The sequence below is a fragment of the Canis aureus genome, chromosome 1 (genome assembly GCF_053574225.1).
Source record: "Canis aureus isolate CA01 chromosome 1, VMU_Caureus_v.1.0, whole genome shotgun sequence".
NCBI classification, from domain to species: domain Eukaryota; kingdom Metazoa; phylum Chordata; class Mammalia; order Carnivora; family Canidae; genus Canis; species Canis aureus.
In genome coordinates this window covers 71,822,337-71,848,117 of record NC_135611.1, presented here as the reverse complement: position 1 = coordinate 71,848,117, position 25,781 = coordinate 71,822,337, and the positions used below count along the sequence as shown (strand labels likewise).

The 25,781-nt window shown below is 45.5% G+C and overlaps 1 protein-coding gene across 11 annotated transcripts in view; it reads right to left on the bottom strand.

Annotated features, from left to right (window-relative positions):
* Nucleotides 1-503: 503 nt before the first annotated feature.
* The window catches only part of PTCH1 (patched 1), a 70,598-nt gene continuing 45,320 nt past the window's right edge, over nt 504-25,781 (bottom strand). For 10 of the 11 annotated variants that reach the window (XM_077904082.1, XM_077904064.1, XM_077904111.1 and 7 more), the window contains 12 exons: nt 25,560-25,678; nt 24,519-24,921; nt 23,786-24,095; nt 18,943-19,085; nt 16,764-16,947; nt 15,046-15,326; nt 13,219-13,356; nt 10,023-10,165; nt 6,852-6,951; nt 6,055-6,309; nt 3,881-4,436; nt 504-3,392 (listed from right to left, as the gene is read on the bottom strand). In XM_077904082.1, the coding sequence (XP_077760208.1) occupies nt 3,882-4,436; nt 6,055-6,309; nt 6,852-6,951; nt 10,023-10,165; nt 13,219-13,356; nt 15,046-15,326; nt 16,764-16,947; nt 18,943-19,085; nt 23,786-24,095; nt 24,519-24,921; nt 25,560-25,678 (2,631 nt within the window). In that variant the 3' untranslated portion in view covers nt 504-3,392; nt 3,881. Of the gene's footprint in view, nt 3,393-3,867; nt 4,437-6,054; nt 6,310-6,851; nt 6,952-10,022; nt 10,166-13,218; nt 13,357-15,045; nt 15,327-16,763; nt 16,948-18,942; nt 19,086-23,785; nt 24,096-24,518; nt 24,922-25,559; nt 25,679-25,781 lie in introns of all 11 variants that reach the window. The other variant, XM_077904074.1, reaches the window with a different exon arrangement.

The window sequence follows — 25,781 nt, the reverse complement described above, 5'->3', positions numbered from 1 at the left end:
CGTTTATTTTGATAATCATCACATTTGTCTTTATAAATATTCCCTCTAATTATCAGGCATCACGTAAAAAATATTGGTACGAGATGACAGGATATAATTTTGAACAATAATTTAGGAACTCTCTTGATGTTGGAAAATAAAAACCTACAGTTCTTCTATCAACAATGCTTCCATGAGGTAGGACAAGGAAGGATTCTTTAGCAATGTTACTAAGACAAAACAATGAAGTTTATGGTGGCCTGACATGCTAACTGCCTTTGTAAAATATAATTAAAACACAGTCTGTGAATAGGGGCGCCCAGGTGGCTCAGTCAGTTAAGTGTCCAACTCTTGATTTCTGCTCAGGTCACGATCTCAGGGTCCGGGAATTGAGCCCCATGTCGGGTTCCCCACTCAGCGCAGAGTCTGTTTGTCCCTCCTCTCCCTCTGTTCCTCCCCCCATTCCCGCTCTCTCTCTCAAACAAGTAGAATCTTTGAAAAAAAAAATTCTATGAACAAACACATAACCAACAAGTTATATTATTTTTATTCATGTTAGAATTTCTATCAGTGTTTGAACATTAATATTTAGAGAGTTTGTACATTTTTGCCTTCCAAGGTTTAAAATGAGAACCACACTAGGTCACAAATGGTAACTAATACATATTTCACAATCGCATGAATATTTACTCGATCTCTCACTCTCTTAACACTGTTAGACATTTTCTTTTCCTTGCTGTACTTTACAATGAAAAGTGTGCCCCACTCATGTCTCAGCAAAGTTCCAGACATTATGGATTCATCACATATAAATTCTTTAAAAATATACTTTTGTCAAAAGACTTGATGACTACTATATACACTACAAAAATAAATTTTCATATAAATAAATTATATGGCATACTTTTATCTTTGTAATTGAAATGACACAAACCCATTTCTGCCCAAACTGGCAGACAATGAGACCCAGTTTGAATATTTATTTCCTTTAAACTCCTTACACTAACACCTACCATGAGTCCTTAATGAAAATGTTATATACTCTGAACTATTTAACATTAGTAAGCACTCTATACAAATAAAAATTCTGTTCAAAAGTAAAACAGCTGTAATAGTGTTTCCAATAGAAATAAAATCCCTGCATTTTTTGTTATAAACTGGCATGACAAATAGTGTAGGAAAACATTCTTATGATACAAAATTATAAATATCAGCAAAATTTTTTTAAAAAATTAAAACATCCAAATTAACAAACAAGACAGACAAAATAAAACTATTTTAAAAAGAGAGAGAGAGAAATTCTGGCTGCCTGCCTGTCCCCAAGTTCTCCCTTTGCAAATGTGACCATGGGAGAGAGTTCTACACTGTGCAGAAGCGGGGGCATGCAAGCTGTCATGCACCACACAAGCTGGGCTCAGGAAAGGAGTGAAGAGGGCATGCCACGCGCCAGAGGGAAGCAGACCTCAGAATTTTGCACCATCTCTCTCTTGAATGCAGGACATAAGTTTTCTGAGCAGAGCTAGGTGTTAGGTGACAGTGTGGCTGACAGAGGCTCTGAACAGTAGAGGCGGGCCCACTGGGGCCCCTGGCACATGAACACACACACCTGGTGGCCACAGGTGGCTTCCAATTAGTATCTTACAGTTTTGCGGCAAGTTTTAGGGTCTGAGGTCACTATACTGCTGGGTACTGCTGGGAGCCCATTGCCTTTTGACTGAGATTTTCTGTGTGAAACATGAGGGCACAATGGGAGCTGCCATTTGTGCTCCTACAGTAGCTTAGTCTGGGTATCGACTGCCTCCCCGACACTTGCAGGTCTCCAGCTGAGAGCGGAGGAAGACCAAACCTCAGAGCAAGACGAATGATGATATAGAAGCAGATCTGTAAATATAATGCCTGGTTGAGAGATCTGCCTCCATATCCAATCTTCAGTGGGGTGTATGCAATTACCATCTATCTCCCTGCTCTCTGATCAGTGTCACATGGAAAGAACACTACTAAGGTTGGGAGGAGGGACACCGTTGATTTAGGAGGTGTGTACCCATCACATTAATAGTAGCACACTGAGAAGGATCCTTTGGAAGCTCTTATCAGAACTTCTGACGCTGTATCACCACACTAGATGCTATTTATTTTTAAAGAAGGTACAAATGGATGCAAAAAGCCCCAACCAACTATGCAATTTAGGAAGAGGGGGAATTTAAACCGTAGGGACTCGGAACATCACCTCTAGGTTGACAGTGGGCGCTGAATTAACAGGTTTTTCTACTTGTAGCAGGGTCATTGCTTCTGAAAGATTTGCAATTTGCTCTTAAACTTTTGAAGGTGTGTGTGTGTGTGTGTGTGTGTGACAAGAGGTACCATGAAGGCTGCATCTCTAGAGTATATGTTTGTGGCCCGGTGGGAGCTCACCACTAAATGTGTCTTCTAACTCTTTAATACCAATGAAGATGAACAGATATTAGCTCTAAATCCTGAGGTTCCAATGTCCACCACAGTGACCCACGTGACACAGCCCGTCTCCTCTGAGGCATGAATTGGGAGTGTCTGGATAGCAGCCATGATTGAAAGAGATGCCTTGGACCTGAAGCAGGTCTGGCAAAGGGTAAGGCGACATTCAAGGCTAGCTTTCCACCAGCACCAAGCAATAAAGATATCCTGACTCTTCCAGCCTAACTAGGGCAGAGCCCATGAAGGATTACAGACAGTGAAAAGAGACAAAAAAAAAAAAAAAAAGAAAAAGAAAAAAATAAAATCACAGTACAGTACATTGGGAAACCACGCACGTGTTCACACACACACAGCCAAACAGAATCACATCCAATTACACCTGGAGAAGCCACCGGGGTTAATGTACTTTCTTCATATCTGCTCATTAAACAACAAAATTACCACGCATAGCGTGTTTGAAAGTTAACAGTAACATTTCATACTACCACAGGGTTGTGATATGCAAATTTAAAAATATTTTAAACAGAAATCTTTACAAAATAATCCTATTACATAAGCAATATTTGCATAGAATTATACAGGTAAATTATACAATATTTAAGCAGCAGCAACATATGCTGAAATTTAAGACTAAGTTAAGCTTGGTTGTGGCACAGAGATCCATGTACAATTCGGGAGGGGCCCTGCGGCGGCCTCCCCACCGCCTGCTCTGGGGGCAGTGGTGGCGAAGGCCCACATCACACTACTTTATATCCGTTCGTTCCTTTGTATATTACATATGTGTACACCTCTTAAATATTTATAGAACTATTTCACAAAATAATACAATCGGTTACAGTAACGCTGAACTGCTCTTCTGGTGTGCACATCTGTGTAACTCTAAGCAGTTCTCTTCAAGCAGTTTGGGGGTGGGGGTCGGGGGCTTCCAATCTTTGGCCTCTTTGCATCAGATTCTGCTCATCCTTTAAAAGAAAAAAGAAATCAAATGAGGCAACAGGTGTTACGAGTCCATATATTTAAGAAAGCACAAAATCAAGGAAACTGGTCAACGGCATTAGGATCAGGATGGGGGTGCTGAGTGAGGGCATGAGGGGCTTCCAGGGACAGGTGGCGAACCCTTCTGTGATTGGAGGGCCAGAGACATGGATGTGTCCATTCCCCAAGCTATGCATCATATGTACCTGTTATGGTGCCTTATAGAGACTGAAAACCAGGTGAAAGATGCAGCTGCCAGCATCCTTGTGAACTTGCACTAACGCTCACCAGGTTAGCTGCAAGATGAGGGACCCAATTTGGGACTCGACCAGTTCCCCAAGGATGACAAAGCTTGGGCATCAGAGGTCACTGGGGTTTGGTCTGGCTCCTGGAGAAGGCAGTCTGAGAAGCCCCAAGGAGCTCTGCCCCGAGCATCCCTCCAACACACCCGGGGCCGCCCACCTGCCACACGCACCTCAGTTGGAGCTACCGCCCCGGGGTCTCTCCTCACATTCCACATCCTGCAGCTCTATGACTTCCACCTTGGAATCCCTCCTCTCGCACCGGACGTTAAAAGGCACGTGGGGGTCCTCAAATAGCCTGTGGTCAGTCTCCGGGCAGTCCCCGTAGCCCGGACAGAGTCCTCCTCTGGGGTTCCAAGCAGAGCCAGGCCCAGGCGCAGGCGGGGGGTGCACAGCAACAGTCACGGACGCCGAGGCCGTCACAGTGGTGATGGGCTGGCAGTAGCTGGGCGCGGAGCTGCCCATGGCAGTGAACACTGGGTGCCGGGGGTTGTTAGAACGGGCTCCCCGGGGGCCCGCACGGTCCCTACTGCCAGGGCCAGGATGCCCGTCAGTAGAAATTTCGAAAGCGTCTCTGCGCGGTCTGTAGGGGGGCGGCCGCAAGCCTTCTCTGGGGGGTTCCCTCCGGGGCTGCTGGCCTGGTCGCCCAGGAGGAAGGGGCTCTGAGTCCACGGGGGGCTGCTGTCGAGGGTTTGAGGGTGGGTGATGTCTCGCTTCGGGATGGACCACCTGCAGAGGGCAAGGGCAGGTTACAACAGGCGGGACGCTCACCCCAGGCGGGGTATCACCCCTTGCAGCGCCCAGCCTTCTCTTCTTGGCGCAGGCTCCTGCTGGCCACCCACACACAGCTCTTCACCCAGTGCTCAGTCAACCCCACAAATGGCTGGGAGAGGCCTCGGGGAACCAACGGGGCCTCCCACCAACAAAAGAAAAACCTGTTCTTTTAGAACCTCCCTGACGTGGCAGAGGAAGGCCTCATTTGGACCTGGCATCTAGGCCTTCTCTAGCACAGCTGGCCGGACACATATGGCTACTGCCCATAAATGCAGGGCTGTGGTTGGAGGTACCGGGGCTGCCTCCCTCCTCCAGCATGCCACCCCACCCTGTGCTGCAGGGTCAGATCCCAAGGTCCTCCTCTTTGTAAACTGCTGAACATCTGGCTCTGGCTCACCCAAACGCAGTACATTGGCAGGACTGTCTATATGTACGCTGCTGAACGCGGTAGCCACTAGGAACATATGGCTCTTTACACTCAAATGAACAAAATTCCAAATTCAGTTCCTTTGCTGCACTAGCCACATTTCAACTGCCCAACAGCCACATGTGGTCAGTGCTCACTATATCGGTGAGCACAGAGGGAGCATTTCCATCATCACGGAAAGTTCTATGGGGCAGCGCTGCTCTGTCCGGTTGTTAGGAATCTGGTTTCTGGGTCTCTATACAAAGCATGGAGCAACACAGTGGCCACATCAATCAAAAGGACCGTGACCAACTTCAAAGTCGTTCAGCTTGTACCTATTTTTAGGCTCCCGCTGAACAAAACCAGATTCACACTGCAGCTCAGCAGGCATCGTCACGGGGGGTAAGAGGAGGAAAATTTAGGTTATTTGGTTGGCCTCTCTCTCTTTCATGCTAGGGCTGCTGTGGCCTGGGACTGGAATACCCATTTCCTGGAGGGACAGCAGGAGGCCCTCAGTTGGAGTAATACAAGTCTTAGAACCTTCCTTGGGTTTTGTGTGCTGTGCTCTGGGCCTGGGGAGCTGAGGCTATCCTGGGGAGCACAGAGAGGGCAGGACATGGCTATGGCTCTTGGAGTCTCTGAGAAGGGGCTCCTGGGTTCTCATGGTTTTCCTGAATGACTGAGGGCTGAGCTCCTCTGCTCTCTCCAGCTACTTGTGGTAACGTCTTAGGCATCAGTAACTGAAATCATTTTGTACCAAGGGCATTTAAATGTAACAGAAGGGGGAGGAGAAAAATCACTCTGTTGGCAATAAAAATACCACTACATTTTTAAAAAGTGTTATTCTAAAATGACACGTAGCTTAAAAACAAAACAACCAAAAACCACAGAAGTCCCAGCAAAGCACACTTTACCTCTGGCTCTTAAGCTCCAATTGTACTCAGCCTGAATGAGATGCACACCTATGCTTCCCATAGCTAATGTTACTGGCCACTGCCCTTTTCAATCCATAAAACATCTGACCACATGGAACTGATGTTTTTATAGTTTAGGGAGTCAAACAATAGCAATTTCATGATTCCACCTAATCTCTACTTTATTTTAAAATCCTATCTGTCTGGGAATTGCTGTTCGGAGGAGGCGGGGGCTGCCCCTTGGGTGACTTACAGTGGAGCGGGCAAAGACGGGGTTTTCTGTGGCTTCCACGATCACCTGGTGGGCAGGGCCCCTGGTGCCCTGCTGGGCCTCGTAGTGCCGAAGCTCTTCACTGATGCCCGACACTGTAGTCTGAGAACTGTACTCCGAGTCAGAGGAATCAGACCCATTGTTTGCATGGCTGGGTGGCACGGCAAACCGGACCACACTGGGGGGTGGCTCAGGGGAAGGGGTGGGCAGTCGGTTCAGCCCATTGGCTGGAGATACCTATTTAAGGAGATTCCACAGTAAAAGTATTATCATTCATTTACCTGCTGGTCACATTCAAAGCACAAAGCACAGTATCACTTGGGGGTCTCTGCACCTGGCCCCCCATGGCCCCAGCCTCTCCCACTATCCCATGTTCACCATACCCACGCTGCCATCGCGAGGACCATCAGGCCTATTGGCTGGAGCAAAGGAACTGCCCTCTGCTTTTACACTCTGAGAAGCAGCCTATGCCCTTTTGTTTTTTTAAGCCCGGATACTCATCTTGAGCGGAAAATGCTTCACTGATAGAGAACTACAAGACTCAGGCTGCCAATCACTTAAGTGGTTTAAAATACCCAGACCAAACTGAACCAAAATGAGTACTACATCCCCCAAACTATTAAATTGAAGAGAAAAAAAGCTATTGTTGTTGACTTTTTACTGGAACGGTAAACAGTCAGTAATGCTGCTCTACCTACGTATCTAAATCAACAGTGACCCTAAGAAGGGCAGCATGCAGGCGGCCTGAGGATGGTACGTTACTCCTGGGAATTACTGACCTCAGGATATGGTCCGAAGAAGGACAGAAGGACTGGCAGCAAAACCAGCCCGTTGAGAACACCCAGGATTGTTAGGATCGCCAGAACAGCAAAGAAATACCTTGAAGACAAAAGAGAAACAGGAACATTCACTGTGACAAAAGTAAATGAATCTAGCCTTCACGTGCCCAAATGTTACGTAGTATGTCAAAACCAGAAATTAACACAGCCCACATGTTTGAAAAGGTGGTTATAAAACTGTGGTTCAAATTCAGCAGGAGATTAGGGGTTTTTTTCCCCCCTTTTTTTACCTTGTGACTACAAGGTCGAGGTCTACATTCCACAACCCAAAGTGTTAGTTTGTGAAGGGAAAAGAGAAAAATTAGTTTGTTAATTTGCTGAAATCTCCTGGCATGTAATGTTATTTATGAATGTGTTACACAAACACAAAAATATGGAATGTGAGCTGAATTGCTGAGCAGATTGGAAGCACAAACACAATGCAGAGGGGCCCTGTCCGTGAAAACCCAGCAGAAGCAAACAAATGAAGTGAAGGGTGTAGAATTTAAACAATTTAGCTCAGGAGGAAAAGCAGCCCACTTCTGCAGGCAGCTAATCCACTGTGAAATGCTTCTGCATCTTAGAGCAGAATCTCTAATTAAGTCTCTAGCGTATCAGGTAAGGCTTTCCCTGGGCTTTCATTAATCACAACTTTCTGCCTAGAATTCTGTGAGTTCCAGTTTTACCAAACGGCTCCAATTGCAACCTTTTTTTAGCACACAAGAACCAGCTTTCTCCAAAGAAAACGCTGCCCATTCTGTGGTTGCTGGGGTATTTGCGGGGGAGGGCGGTCCACAATGAGGGGGCTGCTCTGTGGGCCAATCTTTTGTTGAACAATTTAGCATCTCTGAATACTCTTGTTTTGCGTCAGCCAATTCACACATAAAGGCCACAGCACCATGAAGACGAGGAGAGTGCACAAGTGGCCCTGCTTTCCCACCACTGAGGGCTAAGGTCTGGGATCCTTCATGAATACCAAGGTAAACCTGTCAGCTCAGGAGAGCAGCTGGCGGACACTCCACACAGCTGGAGGGAGTGGGCTCCACTCAATGTATGTCTTCTGGAACTAATGATATCTAGGGCAATTTTGCTAGAATTGGCGCGGGGGGGGGGGGGATGCTCAGGATGTTCTGTGAGGGAGGAAGGCAAGATATCTATCTGTTAATGGTCCTCTTGATCATAAAACAGAACAGGCATCAAACTTTGCCATGACTATATGTTTCGACATTAGATGAAAGGAGTGAGAATCCCTATAAAAATACAAATACCTCGCAGCTATTGTAAACACTAGAAACTTCTGAGCTGCATTAGTAAAAAGCAAGCTGCCAATGTCTTGCTCTAATGTAAACTGCTGGAACTTTAGGCTGAAGCATATATCAGCAGCAGCATTAAGACATTTGCATCCCATCCATCTAACTGTAGAATAAACAGACCAATTAGATTTCTGACGGCTTAGTGTATACAATGTCTGCTCATTTAGCTGACCTCAGTGAGGGCTTTATCTGGTTAATCCATCCAGTTCTAGAAAATGGGAAGCCCTTTTAAGTGCTTGAAACAAGAACCCTGATATCTCTGGGAGAGAACAGGAAGCCATGGGTTAGAGGAGAGGTGGGACTCTGCCCTCCATCCTGGTTCCCAGCTGGTTGCGCTGATTCTGGCAAAGATACCCCCACTGTGGCTCACTCAGCATCCCTGCAAGGCTGAGATGCTCTGAGATCCCATCATACCCATCATTTCCCCATGCTGCTGCACCACCTATCAGCTCCCTCTACCCTCCAAGACTGTACGCTACATGGAGGGGGATGAGGTCCACATTACTTGCTGCTGCCTTTGATGGCACTTACAAGGTGCTCGTTACATGTTTCTCACTCAACACTGTGTAACGAGCACCTCATAAGAAATCATGTAAAAGAAACTCTCCTTGACATAGGGGTTTTACCCCATAAAGAAACATCTACTAATGCCCAAATACGCATATGCTATGGAAATAAAGGAAAGGTCAAAGTCAAGTTAAGAGCTGAAAATAAAACTCAGGCCAAAAGCTTGATCTAATTCAGGCACACATTTACCTGGTATTGGCAAACAAGAATGTACTAATTGGATTGTTAGCTGATTAACGGCGCTGGGTTGAGAAGACCGGTGGCATGGGTATCACCTGGGAGCTGGCTGGAACTACAAACTCTGCTCTGCACCCTCCCTACCCCTAGCGACATCCAAGCTGCATTTGCAGAGCCTTGGATGATTCAGAAGCATGATGTGGTCGGAGAAGTTCTGGTCCACACCGTGATAGCTGTGCCACCTCTGCACTTGCCCTGTGCTAACTACGCTGATGCAACTCTGGCATGCCTTCGAGGAAGGCTTAATCTCTGCTGCCCTGCTGCCCACTGGGGCAGAGAAGAAAATAGTCTTTCCCTGCAGTTCTCAAATTCTTTTCAGAAGGGAAAACTCCTTTTCTAAGCCAAAAACTCTTATTCTTCATAAATCCACCAGAAACTTCTTGCCTAGGGATCCAAAAAGAAGTATCCAAACTAGGTCTCGATTACCAAGATTTGACACCAAACTCACACATTTAATGTTCTCTACATCTTACTAAGAACCTGAATGTGAAGTCTGGGCACACTACCTCTGCTTCTTAGAAGACTAAAATATAGTTGACAATTTTAGGTATCTGTAAGTGTTCTATCGTTTTGAAGAGAAATGGAGGTCAGTGAAGGGGAACCAAGGTCAGAACTGGGGTACTGGGTGGCCCCCTGGTTTCACGCTGTGGAGCTCTTTGCTACTGGTCACAGACTCTCCATCTCTCCTCCCCAAGCTGTTTCCTAAGATGGCTCTAGAAGAGAGCTTGTCCTTCTACCGCTCAGCAGGTCTCTGAGTTAAAAAACTCAATAGGAAGTGGAGTCATGGACTGTGGTGATCATTTCACAATGTATTCGTACAGCCACACATCACATTGTATGCCTTAAAAATATACGATTTTTATGTGTCGGTCATAGCTCAAATAAATCTGGTGGGGGAGAGTATAGTCACCATGAAGACAGGCAGCTACGTACAGATACAGAAGGAAATATGCAATGGAGATCACAGGAGTGATAATGATTCTTAGGAGTGAGAACCGTCTCCCCTCCTGCTTACCTGACAATGAAATCAAACTCCGAGCCCGCCAGCATCAGCACTCCCAGCAGAGTGGACACGGCGCCATCCAGGACGGGCGCGAACATGTGCTCCAGCGCCAGCACGGCTCTGCGGTTCTTATCACCAATGGCTGTCAGGAAAGCCTGCGCAAGGACAAGGGGAGGTGAGTGGGCACCCGGACCTACAGACCTTCTCAGAACAGCTTCTGTTTTAGCTTCTGGAATATTTAATCTGGATGGCTCAAGACGCCAAACCTAGACTTATGCTAATGTGACCTGTTCGTGATACCGTGTCATATTTGGTGTTGATGTAAATCTTGAACTGCCACAAAAAAAGACAGAAAGCATATTTACTTTAAATTAAAAACCAAACAGAAATGATACAAAAATGAGCAAAATGTCCTCTTCTTTCTTGCTGTGGCTGCCCTGGGCTTTCCTCCCCACCCTACATGATCTCTGGCATTTATCTGGGCCCACAGAGTGAAGATGAGAGCACCCTTCTCGATTTTGTGGAAGGTTCAGATCTTACTACCAAGCAGGCCCAGCTGAGGGGTGCACGCAACTGGGTGCTAAGTACCTTCTTCCTCACGATGAGGCAGGATTTCCCTTGCTGTGTTCAAACTAACGTGCCATTGAAGTGTCACAGGAAAAACTTAGGACTCAAAATTCAAAAAGTTCTACCTCTATGTGGTCCTATCCCCACCTCCTTCATGTCCTAAAGCTCCACTAGGTCAAGAATGCTCTTGATACCAAATGGCAACTTTATAGAGTGAGCCCCAGCATATCAGACTGTTGGCTTTGCAGGGTGACCCAGGACTGGGTTAATGTGAGTCAGTTACTATTAAACCTTGCCTGGCCGTTTGGTGAGACCCTAACAGGAGCCTGGCACAAGCCCTTTCTCTGCCTGAAAGTTAAAAGGCTGCTCTGGGATATGCTGAGAAAAGAAGGCTTGGGAACTCTGCAGACCACAGTTCCTTAAAAATCAAGACCAACCACACACTGGGTACACTCCGTCCCTTGCGTAACTTGTGGAAGAACACTCAGGTTGTTCTCTTGAACAGAGGAAGAAAGAAAAGTATGCAAAAATGTACTATGAGTTTTCATACTTTTCTCTAAAGTGCATATGCTCTAGAAAGCACATACTCTTTCAGAAGTGGGGAAGGCTTTAGGGTCAGCAGAATTGCCTTTCTGTCTTGGGAGGAAAGCACCAAGATGGTTTGGAACCATGTTACTTTGTGCCATACGTGGGCCATGAGGCAACAAGGGTCAAGTTGGGTTGCATCATCTCACATACAACTTATGTTGTGGGGAACAGGGAACTGACAGGAACCTACTGATTCTCTCAAGATGTTCATAGAAGAATAGTGCCCCTCACCAGCCTTATTCCATCATTTTACAAAGCCCAAAAGAGCAGCACCGACCCACTTTAAGTAGACCTTCACATACATGCTCAGGTAAGGACACCGTATTTTGCACATGGACAGTCTCTCAAGGAAAGTGTAGGCTATGAGCACTGAGCAGGGATTACTGCTCACAAAGCCAAGGTGGCTTTTGGGACTCCTTAAATTCTTGGAATTAAATTTTGTATGAGCGTTGGAAGCATTCCTTAATCGTTTATCCAGCACTGGTGTGCACACTGATGTTCGTACCACCTCATGTGTAAAGCCCAGAGTGCCACAACAAGCTGCAGTTTTCCCTTCCACCATGAAAACCTGTTTTAGAATGCTCCTGTTTGCAATGCTAGCTACCAAAAAAAGTGGTTTTCACTGGCATCAGAATAAAAGGACTGGTGGATTCTTAACTCTCATGGAAAGTTTTCTCAATTCTGGAGATATTAAGAATTATTTATGTTCTAGGTCCTAGGCTGTGAGCTCTCCTTTTTTTTTTTTTTTTTTTTTTGTGAACTCTTCTTTTAAATAAAAAATCCCCTCTCCCTCCTCCCAGCTCAATGGAGGAAAATAATTTGGGTAGGCTCAAAACCTAGAGAATACTGGTTCTGTATTATCAGTTTTTTGCTGAAATGGGACAACTTCAACAAAACATGCTTTCTGAAACACAGTTTACAGTTTCTAAGCTGCCTGCAAATGCCCCTGAAAGACTCCTTGTGGAGAAACTAAGAAGGTACAAGACAGAGCATATGTGCGGATATGCACACGTGCAGACATGCACATGCCATGTGTTGAGCCCAAGGAAAATCAACTCTAGTGACTGCAAAAGCAAGACTGAAAGTAATTTGACCCAGGTTCAATGCTAGGTTTCCTATCTAGGGCATTCCAACATCAGTATTTCTTCAGCCAATATATATTTATTGAGTGCCTACCAACACCCTCAAGGACTTAGGCTATAAGCACAAGTGTGGACAGAACATAATTCACACACTACTCAGAGGCTTTTGAGTAATTTTCTGATAAATGTACATGATGGGTTTGTCTCTCGTTTTTTTTTTTTTTTAAGATTTATTTATTTATTTATTCATGGGAGACACACAGAGAGAGGCAGAGACACAGGCAGAGGGAGAAGCAGGCTCCATGCAGGGAGCCTGGGCCAAAGGCAGGCTCCAAACTGCTGAGCCACCTAGGCGTCCCTTGTCTCTTGGTTTAAAGACTCCCCCTGACGTTTAACTTCCTCCTGCTCACAGGCTGGGCACAGAAAGAGAGAGGGGAAAAATCCTGTTGAGAGCAACCCTGGTCCTCGTACTTCCTGCTCTCATGAATTTGGAAGCAAATAGGTCGAAGGTGGGTGGGCTCAGGTGAGAAAGCAGTTCCTCTGTCATGCTGCCCCATGCCTGTGAGTGTGGTCTCACTTTATCTCCTCTTTATAACTGTGGTTTTAAAAAATGTGTGTATTTGTGTACACTCACACACACTCATACCATCTAACTCAGGAACAAAACTGACAACTTACTGACCTGTCATGACACTAATGACACCAAATAAGCAGAATCCCTCCCGGCCCACTGCCAACCCTTTTACCTCGATGCCCTGCCCTTAGACTGTCCCAGAGGGAAGGAATCCACCTAAATTTCAGCCACTTCTCGCTGGGAAGGCCTGTGGTCTGAAGCCTCTTCATTATGACATGTGTTACGTGTGTTCCTTGATGTTGGAAAAAACGCAAAGGTCCCCAACCCAGAGACTAATGAGGGCCAGAATGAATGTCTGGCCTTGCCATAAAGTTCTCAATGAAGGGGTCTCCCATACCAGAGCAACGTGAACGGTGAACTCCACTCCTATGCCGACAGAAGCGATCAGGATGACCACTGGCACAGCACTCAGCTTGATTCCAATGAGGCCCATCATGCCAAAGAGCTCGACTGTCATCAAAGCCAGCACCGTCACCTTTAAGAAAATGCACGCAATGAGCAGATGGGCACAGACAGGACAGGACTCACTCCAGATCAAGGGGAGAGAAACAGCCAGGACCCACATACAACGGAAGCATGGACTTGCTTTTACTCTGAACACCTGTCTTTACTTTCAAAATCACTGCACTGCTGCCAAGAAGAGAGACTTTGGGACAATTTTGGGATAGCTGCTTTGGGACAGCAGCTTGTTTAAGGAGTACAAAAAGGCAAAGTTTGGTATTACTACCATAAGCGGTCTTTCCAATACGCCTGCTCTAGAAAGCAAAAATATATAAAATAAAAAATTTCACAACTATTCCATTTGAGTCATCTAAGAATTACAGAAACATGGACTTGTAACTAGCTACAAATTTAATATAGTTTAAAATAAGGTATTCCCTTCTGTTTTAATCTTAATCATCAAAAACCATCCTTCAATTAACAGAATTGAAACTTCAGAGTTTTTGGTTGTGCCCTACCCTCCATCCTAAAGAAAGCAGATAGGAGTGAATAGAAGCTTTTCTTTTGTTCTGTTAAGAGAGGATGACTAGGGAGAAAGGGGACTTCTGGTCAGCTGACATGGGTCAGGTTACAGGCGCTTTCACTTTGAAGAAATGAGGAGCAAGGCGGGTGGACACAGCAAGCAGTTAAACCCAGGAAAAGCTCTTATTTGCCTTTCATCTGCCTTGTAAAAATTTGCACAGAGATGGAAAGAAAATCTGGAAGGTAGACTATGGAGTTTGTTGAGCCAAAGGGAAGAAAATACAACTAGAACAGCCAACTTTACAGAGATGGGAGAGGAGTGGCTGTTCTTTCCTTGTCAGGGGTGGGGCAGTGGGCAGTGGTGGCAGGGGAAGGACAGGTCCAGTAACAGTTCCGTTTGCTTTCTTTAATAAGCTAATGAAAGATGGACAACGTCAATTGCTTAAGTACCATGAAAACCCCTACAGACTAAACATTTACCTTTAACATACCTGCTGCACAGACATATGGTACATAAATGAGACCTGGTCTCTGTTTTTATAATTTTGGCATTTTGAAGGCTGTACCACAGTTCATGGTAAACAGTTCATGTTTAAACAGTGCCATGATTTTATTAGATATTACATGAAACTTACTTCAGATCTGAGAGTATTACACTTGGACAGAAGGATACCAAAAAATAGGTTAGTAATACCAGTTCACCAATGTCCTCCAAGCTTTAAAGCACACACACAATACTACAAAACCATCTCAAAAACCATTTTACCCATATACCATTGTCCTAAACTTCTCTAATTGTCCCCCGCCCCTTTTTCAGAAGAATCTTCTCTATGTTAGGTCTGGGACGTAGTCACAAAAGGACCATTTAAGTAAAAATAAATAAATAAGTTATATTCGAATTTAATAAATGCAGAGTGTTTGTATTTAATAAATGCTAGGAGCTGTTACAGAAAGTGTGTTTTAAAACTTCCCTGTCTTTACACAGCAAGTTTAAAGCTGTAGGAGAAGAGACACAAGATGAAGGCCATTAAAGGCTCTACCTAACCATGAACCTCGCCACCTCCCACAGAATAAATATAACAAGGGTGATGCAATCTATACCCTCCTCCAGAGGCCCAGACATAAACACAACTTCCCGGCTGTAGCAAGAGCCAGGCCGAAAGGAATCTGGCTTGCACAAAACCCCTTCATATGAACTCACAATGATCCCGGCCGTCCAGGGGTTCAGGAGGAAGACGGCGCATACGAGGAACGTGCAGGCCAGCACCACGCTGACAGACAACAGAAGCCAGTGGCGGAGGCCAATGTACTGCTCCCAGAAGAGGAAGGGGTAGCCGTTGGGGTAGCTGGACAGCCCCAGGCTGGTGTAGTTGTTGCAGATGCTTCGGACCTTTTCAATAGCTTCCACGAAGTCAGATGTGTCCCGCAAGCCATTGAGGTAGAAAGGGAACTGAGCGTATTCGATGGGCTCTGCTGCTGGGACTGGACAGGGGGACAGAGGGAAGAGGCCATGGCTGAAGGCTCAGGGCCATGGGACCCAGGGAGGGAGAAGCCACTGCCCAGCCCAGACCCACACCCCGCGGGCTCCACGATGGCAGCCAACAGGGAAGGGACCCTGTCACCAAGTTCCCTGCCCACACTCCTTTCAATGTGAAAGACAAACAGTATGCAGGACAGTCTTTGGTCTTTACAATCTTAATCTTTGGTTTAAAAAAGCTTTAAGCAATAACCAACAGGTTTTTTTTTGTTGTTGTTTTGTTTTGTTTTTTGTTTTTTGGTTTTTTTTTGGTGGTGGAGGGGAGCAGCCTAAGGCCTGTGTATTCATTTAACCTTTGATTTTAATCTTCTAGGGGCAGTCACTTTTGTAATGGGTCTAAACAACTTAAGAATTCAATGGCAGGAGCATTTTTTGTTCAACTGACACAAGGGAAAATACGAAGTTCAAACTGTTTTACTCACTCACTTATGAGAACAAAATAACTCGAAAGTCATGCTTTCCTGAGAAAAACGCTTAACTTTCTTATCCTTTTAGTGATCTAACACACTTAAACCTTCCATGCTTCTTTTTTAATGCAATGCTAAGTCTTCAGCAGCAGGGGAAGAAATCCTTACACAACAAGCATTTAGTTACTGCCGTTGTGTGTTCCAGACCCTTTGGGGTCATTCAGTTGACTTGCTAAACATGATTTGCCCTATTATAATCTCAACTATAAATTTTCATTAAGACAAGCCTTGGCTGCTTGCCACCAGGCTCTGGGGTTTAGATACAGAGAAGCACAACCTGCTTCCTCTCCAGCCATGTTTGCAAAGGGACCCGTCCTCTTTGTCACGTCCTCCCTCTCCCTCGGCCTATCCAAGGTGGAAGCTACTCACATCTCTAACACAAATGCAAATTAAATCCATACAGGACCACCTTTCAAAGTCAAGGCTGAGAGGGGAAAGGAAGAGGACACTGCGTATACACACTATCCTGCTCCGGTTTAAACAGCTTTGACAGAGTACAGGTGCTTGGTGGCTTATAGGAATGACCCAACTTGCCAAAAATTCCTTCAACACCAGAGTTGACAAAGTGAAGATAAACATATAATCCCCAGCGATAAAACTCTGCAATAGTAAAATAACACTCAACCCGGAGGCGTCTCCAGCTTTCACATGGAACAGCTGGCATGAAAGAGAGCTGCCCGGTGGATGTCCAAGGGTGAAAGCTACAAACGGAGATTAGGGACTCTTATTTCCCAGCGTGATAGAGCATGGGTTGTATTCCATTGCACACCCTCATCTATCTCCCAGAGTTTTAAACTCAAAGAAATAGATTGTTCTGTTTACACTTTAGAACCCTGGGTAGCGTCAGCAGACGAGGGCTGTGGCCGAGCTTGGGAGAATGGAGTGAGGCTCCCACCCTGGTGGAGGGCTACTTACTTCTGAGCCTGGTTTCGGGCATGTAGTCAGCTTTGTCATGCACCCACTCAGGACGGTGAGGCCGGATGTTGGCCTGGGAGGCGGCATAAGCCACAGGGTCATTGCTCACCCAGGCAGTCAGGTAGATGTAGAATGCACTGGGGTTGATGATGCCATGTGCATCCACCAGGCGCTGCTTGGTCAACTGCAAGATGCGGAGAAGAGGGGTCTTTCAGAATGGGGTTGGGGAAGGAGAGCCCTGCACCAGCATTTGCAACAAAGATGAGAATGCCCCCTCTTTGAATGCATAATAAAATCCCGTCAGAACACCTTTGGTTTCTTTCCAAATGCACTTATCAGAGGATGCAATAATCAGTGTGTTTCTAACACACACACAGTTCTGCAGATGGTCCAGGAATTGACTGAACGAACCAATTAAATCTGAATGCTAAAAGACTGTCTGCAGCCAAGGCAGAGAATGAACAATCTGGAGAAACATATTTATAGGAGGAGAAGGAGGAAAAAACCTGGCAAGAACCCCCATACACGTCTGTATGCAGTTAACCTCTGCTGTTAACACTGAAGGAAATGCCACCCAGTAAATGGAGGAGAGCTATAAAAATAAAACAACATCTGTATAAATTTTGCTAACACTAGCCTCCTATGACCTGTGTATTCACAAAATGCCCATCGCCAGGAAGTGGAAGGGGCTGATGCACAGCCACGGTCTTTCTGGGTACCCCTATTTCTGAGAGAGGTGGTCCCGCTTGGCAAGCCCCATCATAGGCCATGGGATACTACACTCCCTCTATCTACTACACACATACTGATACAAACAAATACATTTTTCCTGTTTACTTTAGATTCAGGCCTGACTCCAATGCGTTTGGCCTTCTTAACAAAATGAAAAACACCAGTGACAGCAGTTAATAGAGAAAGAGTGAAGGAAGAAACAGTCGAGTGACAAAACGAAATTTCAGGGGTCTGGATTCAATTAATCCCCAGGATATGTAACAACTGCATGTCTTCAAGCCGTCTCTGGAATTACATAGCACGGCTCATGGCCTCCGTGCACGCAGCATGCTTTTCTCCCTCCCAGGCAGAGGAAGTGATATCTGGGGGCCTGGCCCAATCACATTTGCTCCACAGTTGTCCCTGGTCCCTAAGGTCTGGCACAGCCCCCGGCATCCCCCTGCTATCTCTCCCACAGGCTCTTCTGCCCACATCCTTGTCAAACCTGACAGTGTGCCGCATGCGGCCATAAAGCACCAAGTTCACACTCCATAATAACTCTGAACAATGTACTTTGTAAATCTGTCACCTTTAATGCCAGCAAAAAAGGAGAGACAATAAACAGAGCTGCTGGGAAGATCATTAGCATGACGGTTTTCTGCCTGAGGGGGAAGCAAGCAAGCTACAAGGAGCAGAGGGAATGGGATCTGGGAGAGCCGGCAGTAGTGCTGGACTCATTTGAAATCTGAAGGGTCCCAACACACTCCCAACTTGCCTGAAGAATCAAAAGGGAGTATGCTGGAATCCGAGCATCACAGAGAAGATGCAAATGTAGTTGGAGAATATGATTACCAACTAGAAACCGCTCTTATTACCCGGGGAAGTGAGCAGAACGGCGAGCGCTCTCAGGTTTCGGGGACTGGCAATTCTGTTTGCTTCACTCATGGCAGAGCCATCTGTCTGTCCCCCTTCTCCACCTGCTGGGCCAGGGTGACCCCGAGGAAACGAATGCAATCAATCCTCCCATCCTTCTAGTAACCTCTCTGACTTCCTAACTCATCCATCCACCTCAAATTCTGCTCACTCAAATGACTGCTACCATCCTTTTAAGTGTGAATATAACCCAGATCAACATGGTAACAAGCACTAGAATTCAAAAGAGAATGGCACAATACAGCATGTCTCGTATCTGAAAGAGCCTGCACTGCCTGGAGGGTTCCTGGTGGGAACAACGGCTGTGGAGGCAGGCAGTAACACACGACCCCACTTGACAAACGGGCAGACTGAGGCACAGGCTTGCCTGCAGTCACACAACCAGCCAACAGGATGAAGTGAAGTAGAGCCAACTCGACATTCTATCAGCCCGATGCCTCGGGTCTCCAGAGGGCGCAGGCTGAGATGGCAGCTGCCCCAAGATCTGCTCAGCGATGCCCTCCGCAACGCCCAGGATGTAGGGCAGCCACAGTACCTGACTGATGTCGATGGGTTTATCGCGGCTGCCGGTCTGCACCAGGAGTTTGTAGGCAAGGACCCCATCATCTGATCCATTTTTGTAATTGTTTGGCATGATTTTCCCAGTTTCCCAGTCACTGTCAAATGCGTCCTGAAGTCCTAGAAAAGGCAAATGTATATGAGATATTATGATTCTTAACCGGAATGATCTAGGCCCTGATGTGGTGGGCTGAGGACACCCAGCAGAAGGGAGTACTTGACATCAACCTCAAACACTCTGTATTATACTTGTTTTCTATTTCAGATTCAAGTGACACTATTCAATTTTTCATGAATGAGTGTCAGGTTGCTGATAATCACTGCTTCAAAGGCGGAAGAGGGGAATTCTTGTTTCTAGGAAGCAAATTTACATGTTTTACTTTTACATAAAAGAGAAACCCTTTCTTCTCCCTCAATGACTATTCTGAGGAGAGGAAGACAGTGCACTGTCTGGCCGGGTGAGGGGACACATAGGCTCATTAGCCATCTCAGGCCACTGTTGGGTGCTAGAGCCTGGGATTCTTCAATCCAACCAGAAATCCCACTCAGAGTGAGGAGAAGGCTTTCAAACTCCCAACTTCAAACAGTAACTCAGCTGCTTCTCCAGCCCAGGGTGAGCGAACACGATTCTGTCAATTTGTTCCATCTGTTCGACTTGTGGAGCTAATACAAGCTGTGGGATCGGCTGCCAGGTTGTGTAAAGATCACAGCCAACACCTATTCACTCTCGACTGTTCCTCTTTGCCACCCTTCCTCACAAGGCAGGGCGGGGGCGGAGGGACCTCGTGAGCGTCCGTGTGTGCAGGGAAATGCCTCACGGGGTAAATTTGGATCAGATTGAAACAGGAAGCCACAGGCCAATACAAGGGGGCTCTGTGAGAACAGATGACAAACCGCAAGCACGGGGAGGGGAAGGAAAGGGCTCTCTGGGTGTGGGGGATGGGCAAGCCCACCAGCCCACCACACACAGCTGTGCTTGGCCTCTGTAATCAAAACCATCATTACAGACCTGATGGTTTGGCTACAGCTGTAAAGAGATAAGCGTGCTGGAAGAGAAAACAGGGCCCTGGTGACCCGGTCTTAGGGGCTGAGTGATCCCGCATACACACACTCTCCCCCGACACCCCTGTCTCCTTTCCACTGTCCTGCTCCCCTCCAAATCCCCTCCCAAGTAGAACTCCAGGCCCCCAGGAGCTCAGGAAACCACATCTATTGAACAAGCTGTGTATGCAGGGGTTAGACATGGCCAGTTAGAAGGGAAGAGAGTTCATTTCATCTCATGACAGGCCTTGAGTGAATTCAAAGACACCCCCCCCCCCACCGTGCCCCAGTACTGGTCTCCTCAGTGCTCAAAATAATGAAGCTCTTGGGGTTTGACGTAGGGGCAGAGGGGGAGCACAGGACCCTGTCTCTGTCTCTCTCTCTTCTCAAGCCTTCCTGCCGACATCGCTGTGGGCATTGTTTTTACACGAACAATGTGGGGATGAGGCCCTAGGCTGGGTGGTGAAAGAAAGCTATGTTTAGGGGCGAGTGTGAAGGAGCGGTGGGAGCGGTGGGTGGGAGGGACCACCACGGCGGCCAGGCTCCTAACTCTCACAGACTGTTTTTCATAGTGAGGCATGCACACAACAAGCCGTACTGAACAGATGTTATTTTATTACCAAAAGCCTTTTTTGTTTTTGAAAAAAAATAAATAAATAAATAAACAGGGGAGGGAAAACAAACCCTCCTCCCCACCCCCTACCACTCCAAAAGAGACCTGGTCTGTTTTCCTCACCTTAATAGAATTTTCATCACTTCATGGCCTGTATGGTACTTTAACCCTTTCCCTCTTGACCCGTCAATCCAAAGGAGCCACTGGTGCTCAGGGAGCACTGGGCTGTCTCAGCATTTCACAATGATCACCAGTCATGTACTTCTTAGAACCACCTCATGAGATAGCCCTGCTAGCACCATGGTTCCCACTATACAGATGAGAAAACCGAGGCGTGGAAAGCAACTTAACCAAAGCCATCCAGGAGACCAGGGCTGGATGGAGCTAAGCTTTGGATCCAGGCAGCTGGGTTCCAGGTTCAGCTGGAAACATGGCTGCTCCAAATAGCCCTGGACACACAGAGGAGCTCAGGAAGTTATTTGCTGAAGGCACAAATAAGATCAGCAGAGGTACCAGGGGCACCCCTGACATCTAGTGGCAAATAGAGTGTTCCAAAAATGTGAGTGTGATTTTAAGATTTTTATGCACTAAGAGTCTGGGGACACCCTGAGTGAACCAAAAGAAGAAAGACTGGATTTGAGGGGGTCCACCCTGCAGGCAACTCTGTTCACCCCCTCATCCATGCTGCTAGCCTTCCCGTGCCACTCACTGCACTCAGAATACAAACATGAACAAGAAATAGTTGACCTCATGAAAAAGTTAAGTTTTTATTCTTAGATTATTTTATTTTCTGACTAATTACCAAAAAGCTCAAATAGCAAAGAAATGGCCTGAGAGTATGTGTACAACATAGGATTTCTGTGCACAAAATGAGGGATGCAGATTTGCTTCCACTGCCCCTTGGCCTGCGTTTTATACTCTAACACGTGTACACTGTAGACAAGATCGATGACATTTTACCTATTTGACAGCAAAACGTGAAAGTGTTAACTAAAACTTATCTCATTTTAAATTTTATACTAAATACTATTTTCTAGGGAAATATCAATTGTAAGTTTCTCTTTGATAATGAGCCCCTAAAGAGAACATTAATTTAAATTTTATCTGCATAACGCAGAGCTGAATACAAACGAACACCATTTGTACATGATGCAGTGAGGTTGTTACCTGCAACTTCGCCTTACTTGCATGTGTGTTTAAAGATGACACATGATATTGCCATTATGTATTTTTATGAGTTAGCACCCACCCCACCCCGCAAACTAGTGGAATGTTGATAAAGACCAATAGCACAACACGGTTTTTAGTGACAATTCCACTGAAAACCAATGAGGGTCCCAACACTTAATGACCACACAAAATGTTTTGAACAATTCAAGGACAGCTGACTCCTTGCAGGAAGTGTTCAAAGACCCCATTAGCCACTTGACAGGCCTGAAAACCATGTAGGCAGCCTGGCGGTCCCATTATCTGGCCATTCTGTGTCCAGTGCTCTCTGCTGGACCTCCTGAGAGTCACACGCAGAGTTCTAGAGCTGGCTGGGACCTCGACTTGGGAGCATGAATGGGTCTCACTTGGTCGAGGTGGGTGCTGTTCACTTAGCAATCAAAACAACATGATTCAATTGCACCTTCAAAAAAGTGTGATTCTCAAGTCCAACTGCTTTAGGTCTTTAAAGGAATGAAAGCATAGGGATAATTTACAATGCACTATAAAAAGGTTAGCCCTCGCCACTGCCTGGAGACAATACCCTCTGCCCTCTTCCCAAGATCCGCCTAACATGCTATATTGAGCGTCCAAAGGAATGGCCTAAGACTGAAATCAATTCTACAATAACCCTCCTTTGCTCAGATACAGGCAGCACTGGCGATCTCTTTGTCATTTGTGGCAAGCTATTTGCATATCTTTGGCCAATGGGGGAAAAAATGAAAAGCAGGGAATCTCTCAACTGTCTGGTCCTGTTTTGACTCATTATCTGGAAAACACAGCCTCCCAAACTACTGTAAAAAGTAAGACTTAGAACTAATTCATGTTAATCTCATGAGCATGTTAAAAAAATAATATTAATGTCATGTAGTTAGTTCTCTTTCCCTTCCTCAAAAAAAGAGGTCAAATCTGGTGTACATGTATGAACAAAATTCTAGGAACAGAAGTCAAGGCTAGAAACTGAACTGAAGGATTTTCAGTCAAACTCATGCAGTTTACCATTTTATGCAAACTCACAGGGAAATTGGCTGCTTAATCTTTACATACAAGTGTATTGACTTAAGACCAAAAAAGGCACTCAAATCTGTGTTTAAACAAGCCTAATTAAGTGGGAAATTAAGACAATCATTTGGATAACTTAAGCCAAAAAAATGTTGGGGGCCATAATTATTTGGGTATTTCAGTAAAAGCATTTTTGCCTGAATTGTGTGGATAATTATCTTGATTCCCCACTTCACTTTGCATATGTCAACATGGAATAAATGAACAGATGTTCTTGGAATCACTGAATACATTCATATCAGTCAGCAGTTAGAAGCAAATTTAAGCCATTTTTTTTTTCTCCAATTGACTACTATTTCCCAGACATGTATCTAAGGACAAGATAACATGCTAAGAAAGGCATCTTAAAAGCAGAATTTGGTTATTTATGAAATACTGTGAGATGTGATTAAGCACTGATAACTTTATTTCATATGCTGAACCAAGAGATGGTCAAAATATGGAATTGTACATTATATTCACCAATGATGCAAAAATCTACTGGTGTAGTATGCCAAAGTTTGTCAATAAGTCAGTCTAGAAATTTCCATTGACACTTTTGATCATCAAACTAACCACCATCCAAAAAAAGAGCCCTAGAAGCATCCAGGTCCCTATTTTATAACATATGTTTCCATTTCCTAATGTGCATCCATAAATTCTTACAGAAGTTCCAATGAGTCCTCCACTGGAATTGTTTGCATCATTTTATAGGTAAAAGCCAGATTTGGTAGGCTGCCCCCAAAACAGTCTATATAAGAATTTTAAGCAATACTCAGAAGTCAATGAAACATGTCAGTGTTATGTTATAATCTAATACTTTAATAAAGTGAACAAAGGGAACTTGTGGAAGCTGAACGTACCAAAGACCAAATGGGGAATGTTTACAAAGGGCGAACGCCCCCTCGCAGCATCTCACCTTGTAACCAGTCTCGGAAGTAATGCAGCCACATTTTGGGAAGCTGTTTATTTTCTTCCAACATGACATACTTCACATTGCTGAAACTCTTGTGAAGGTCGTAAAGTAAGTGCTGGATATTTGGGTAGTCTGCTTTCTGGGTGACTATATACATGTTGTAGAAAGAGAAGTATTTGAACTGTGCAGCAATAAAATCATATTCTCTGGTTTCCCGGGGCACAATGTCTGTAAGGTCCAGCCCATCGCGCACTCGGGTGGTCCCATAAAGGCTGACCCCCAGCAAGCCCAGGAAAAGGAAGATGACCACGACCTGTAACACAGTAAGAGGCACAAGATTAGAGCCAGAGGACAGGACCAACTCTCCCCTGACAGAGGCAAGCTGTCTGGTCCAGACCTCACTTTTACCCCCACAATGGCCCTGATGAAGCACGTAGGGGTCATCCTCCCAGAGGGAAAAACAGGTAATCATAGTAATCTTATTTTAAAACAAGCTCATGAAGAATAAAATGTTTAAAATTTAAGGAGTTGATCTAAATTCACAGAAACATTTGTTATGGTAGAGATTCACTCCCATAGAAGATGAGCTCATTAAAATGGCCCCACATGCTAAATGGACTGACTTTTTAGAGGGCCTGAAATAAGTCACACCCAAAGAAGCAACCTGATGAATTCCAAAAGAGACAGTTTTGTTATTTCTTGAAGACAGTAAGAGTCTTCTGTTTTGGTAGATTACCTTGGCTTTTGGTTTCAAGAGGAAAGGAGCATAGTGTTTCTCGGCAAAAGATGAAAGTGTCCACTTGGTGCAAGGGGGCTCAAGGCAGTGGAGGCTGGAGTCAGAGAACTGGGAGAGCAGGTCCCTCGTGGAGCTGGTGCTCTCAGGGCTCTGGCAGCTGAGGGTATCCTGGGTCATGGTGACGGGCTGCACGGAGATCTCAGAGCGTGGCTCGGCGGTGGTGTAGTACACGTGCGTGTGGGGGTCATACTCTGTGCGGAGCTGTACTGTGGACTGCATGGTGATCTGGGTTTCGTGGGTGAAGCTGTGGCTGCTGTAGGGGGGCGGGGGACTGTAGCGAGTGTTATCGTGAGTCTCCGTGTAGGCCTGAGGTTCAACCTGAATCACTCTGCTGACGCAGGGGCTGAGAGGGGAAAATATGTCACAATGGTATATTGAAACAGGGAAACGTGCTTTCATTTTTGCCAATGACTGACATCCATTTTACATAGCTCTCATTTAGAAGAAAATATCATACTGTTGAACTCCACAAACATCACCTAATTTAACCGTCTGGACACAGATAGTATTAAGTCAAAGGAGGCCAAATGGATAGTTGATCATGAATTTGGCTGGCAAAATCAAGTTACATGCTGATGAACCCCTTCGAAGCACAATTCCTAAAAACACACGATTCCCCCCCCAAAAAACCCCATGACACCCAAAGGGCTATATTTTTCTGGATGGTTGGTTTTCAAACCTTTGTTTGCCTGAATCCATACAGATATGACACGCTCAATCATCAGCAAAATTAATCCACAACAGAAATATGAGCACATGCATCACAATCCCAGAGCTGTGAGCCTCTAATCAGGGAGGGAAGCTTCAATGATTCGATATTCCCAACAAGGCATCCTCTGTCCACTATTTCCTATGCCTCCATCACACTGGTACAAGCCCTGTTAACTACATTTTCTTCCAAGTCCACAGACTAAAGAGTTCTCTTAACCCTACCCCTCTGTACCCAACATATAAAGGCCGCAGCAGCTCATGAAATTGTACCTTGTAAAACAGCAGAAAATATCCAATCTCCTGTCCTCACGTCGATACAAATCCATGCTGAGAATTGCAGGAAAAATGAGCAGAACCATAGCAAAATTGAATACCACTACTACAGCCGCCTAGAAGCAGGAAAAAAAAAGCAGAGGTCACCAATATGTCTCCTCCCAGTCAGAGGACTGCTATGAAAATAAAGATGTTTTAAACACCATATTTCTTTTAATT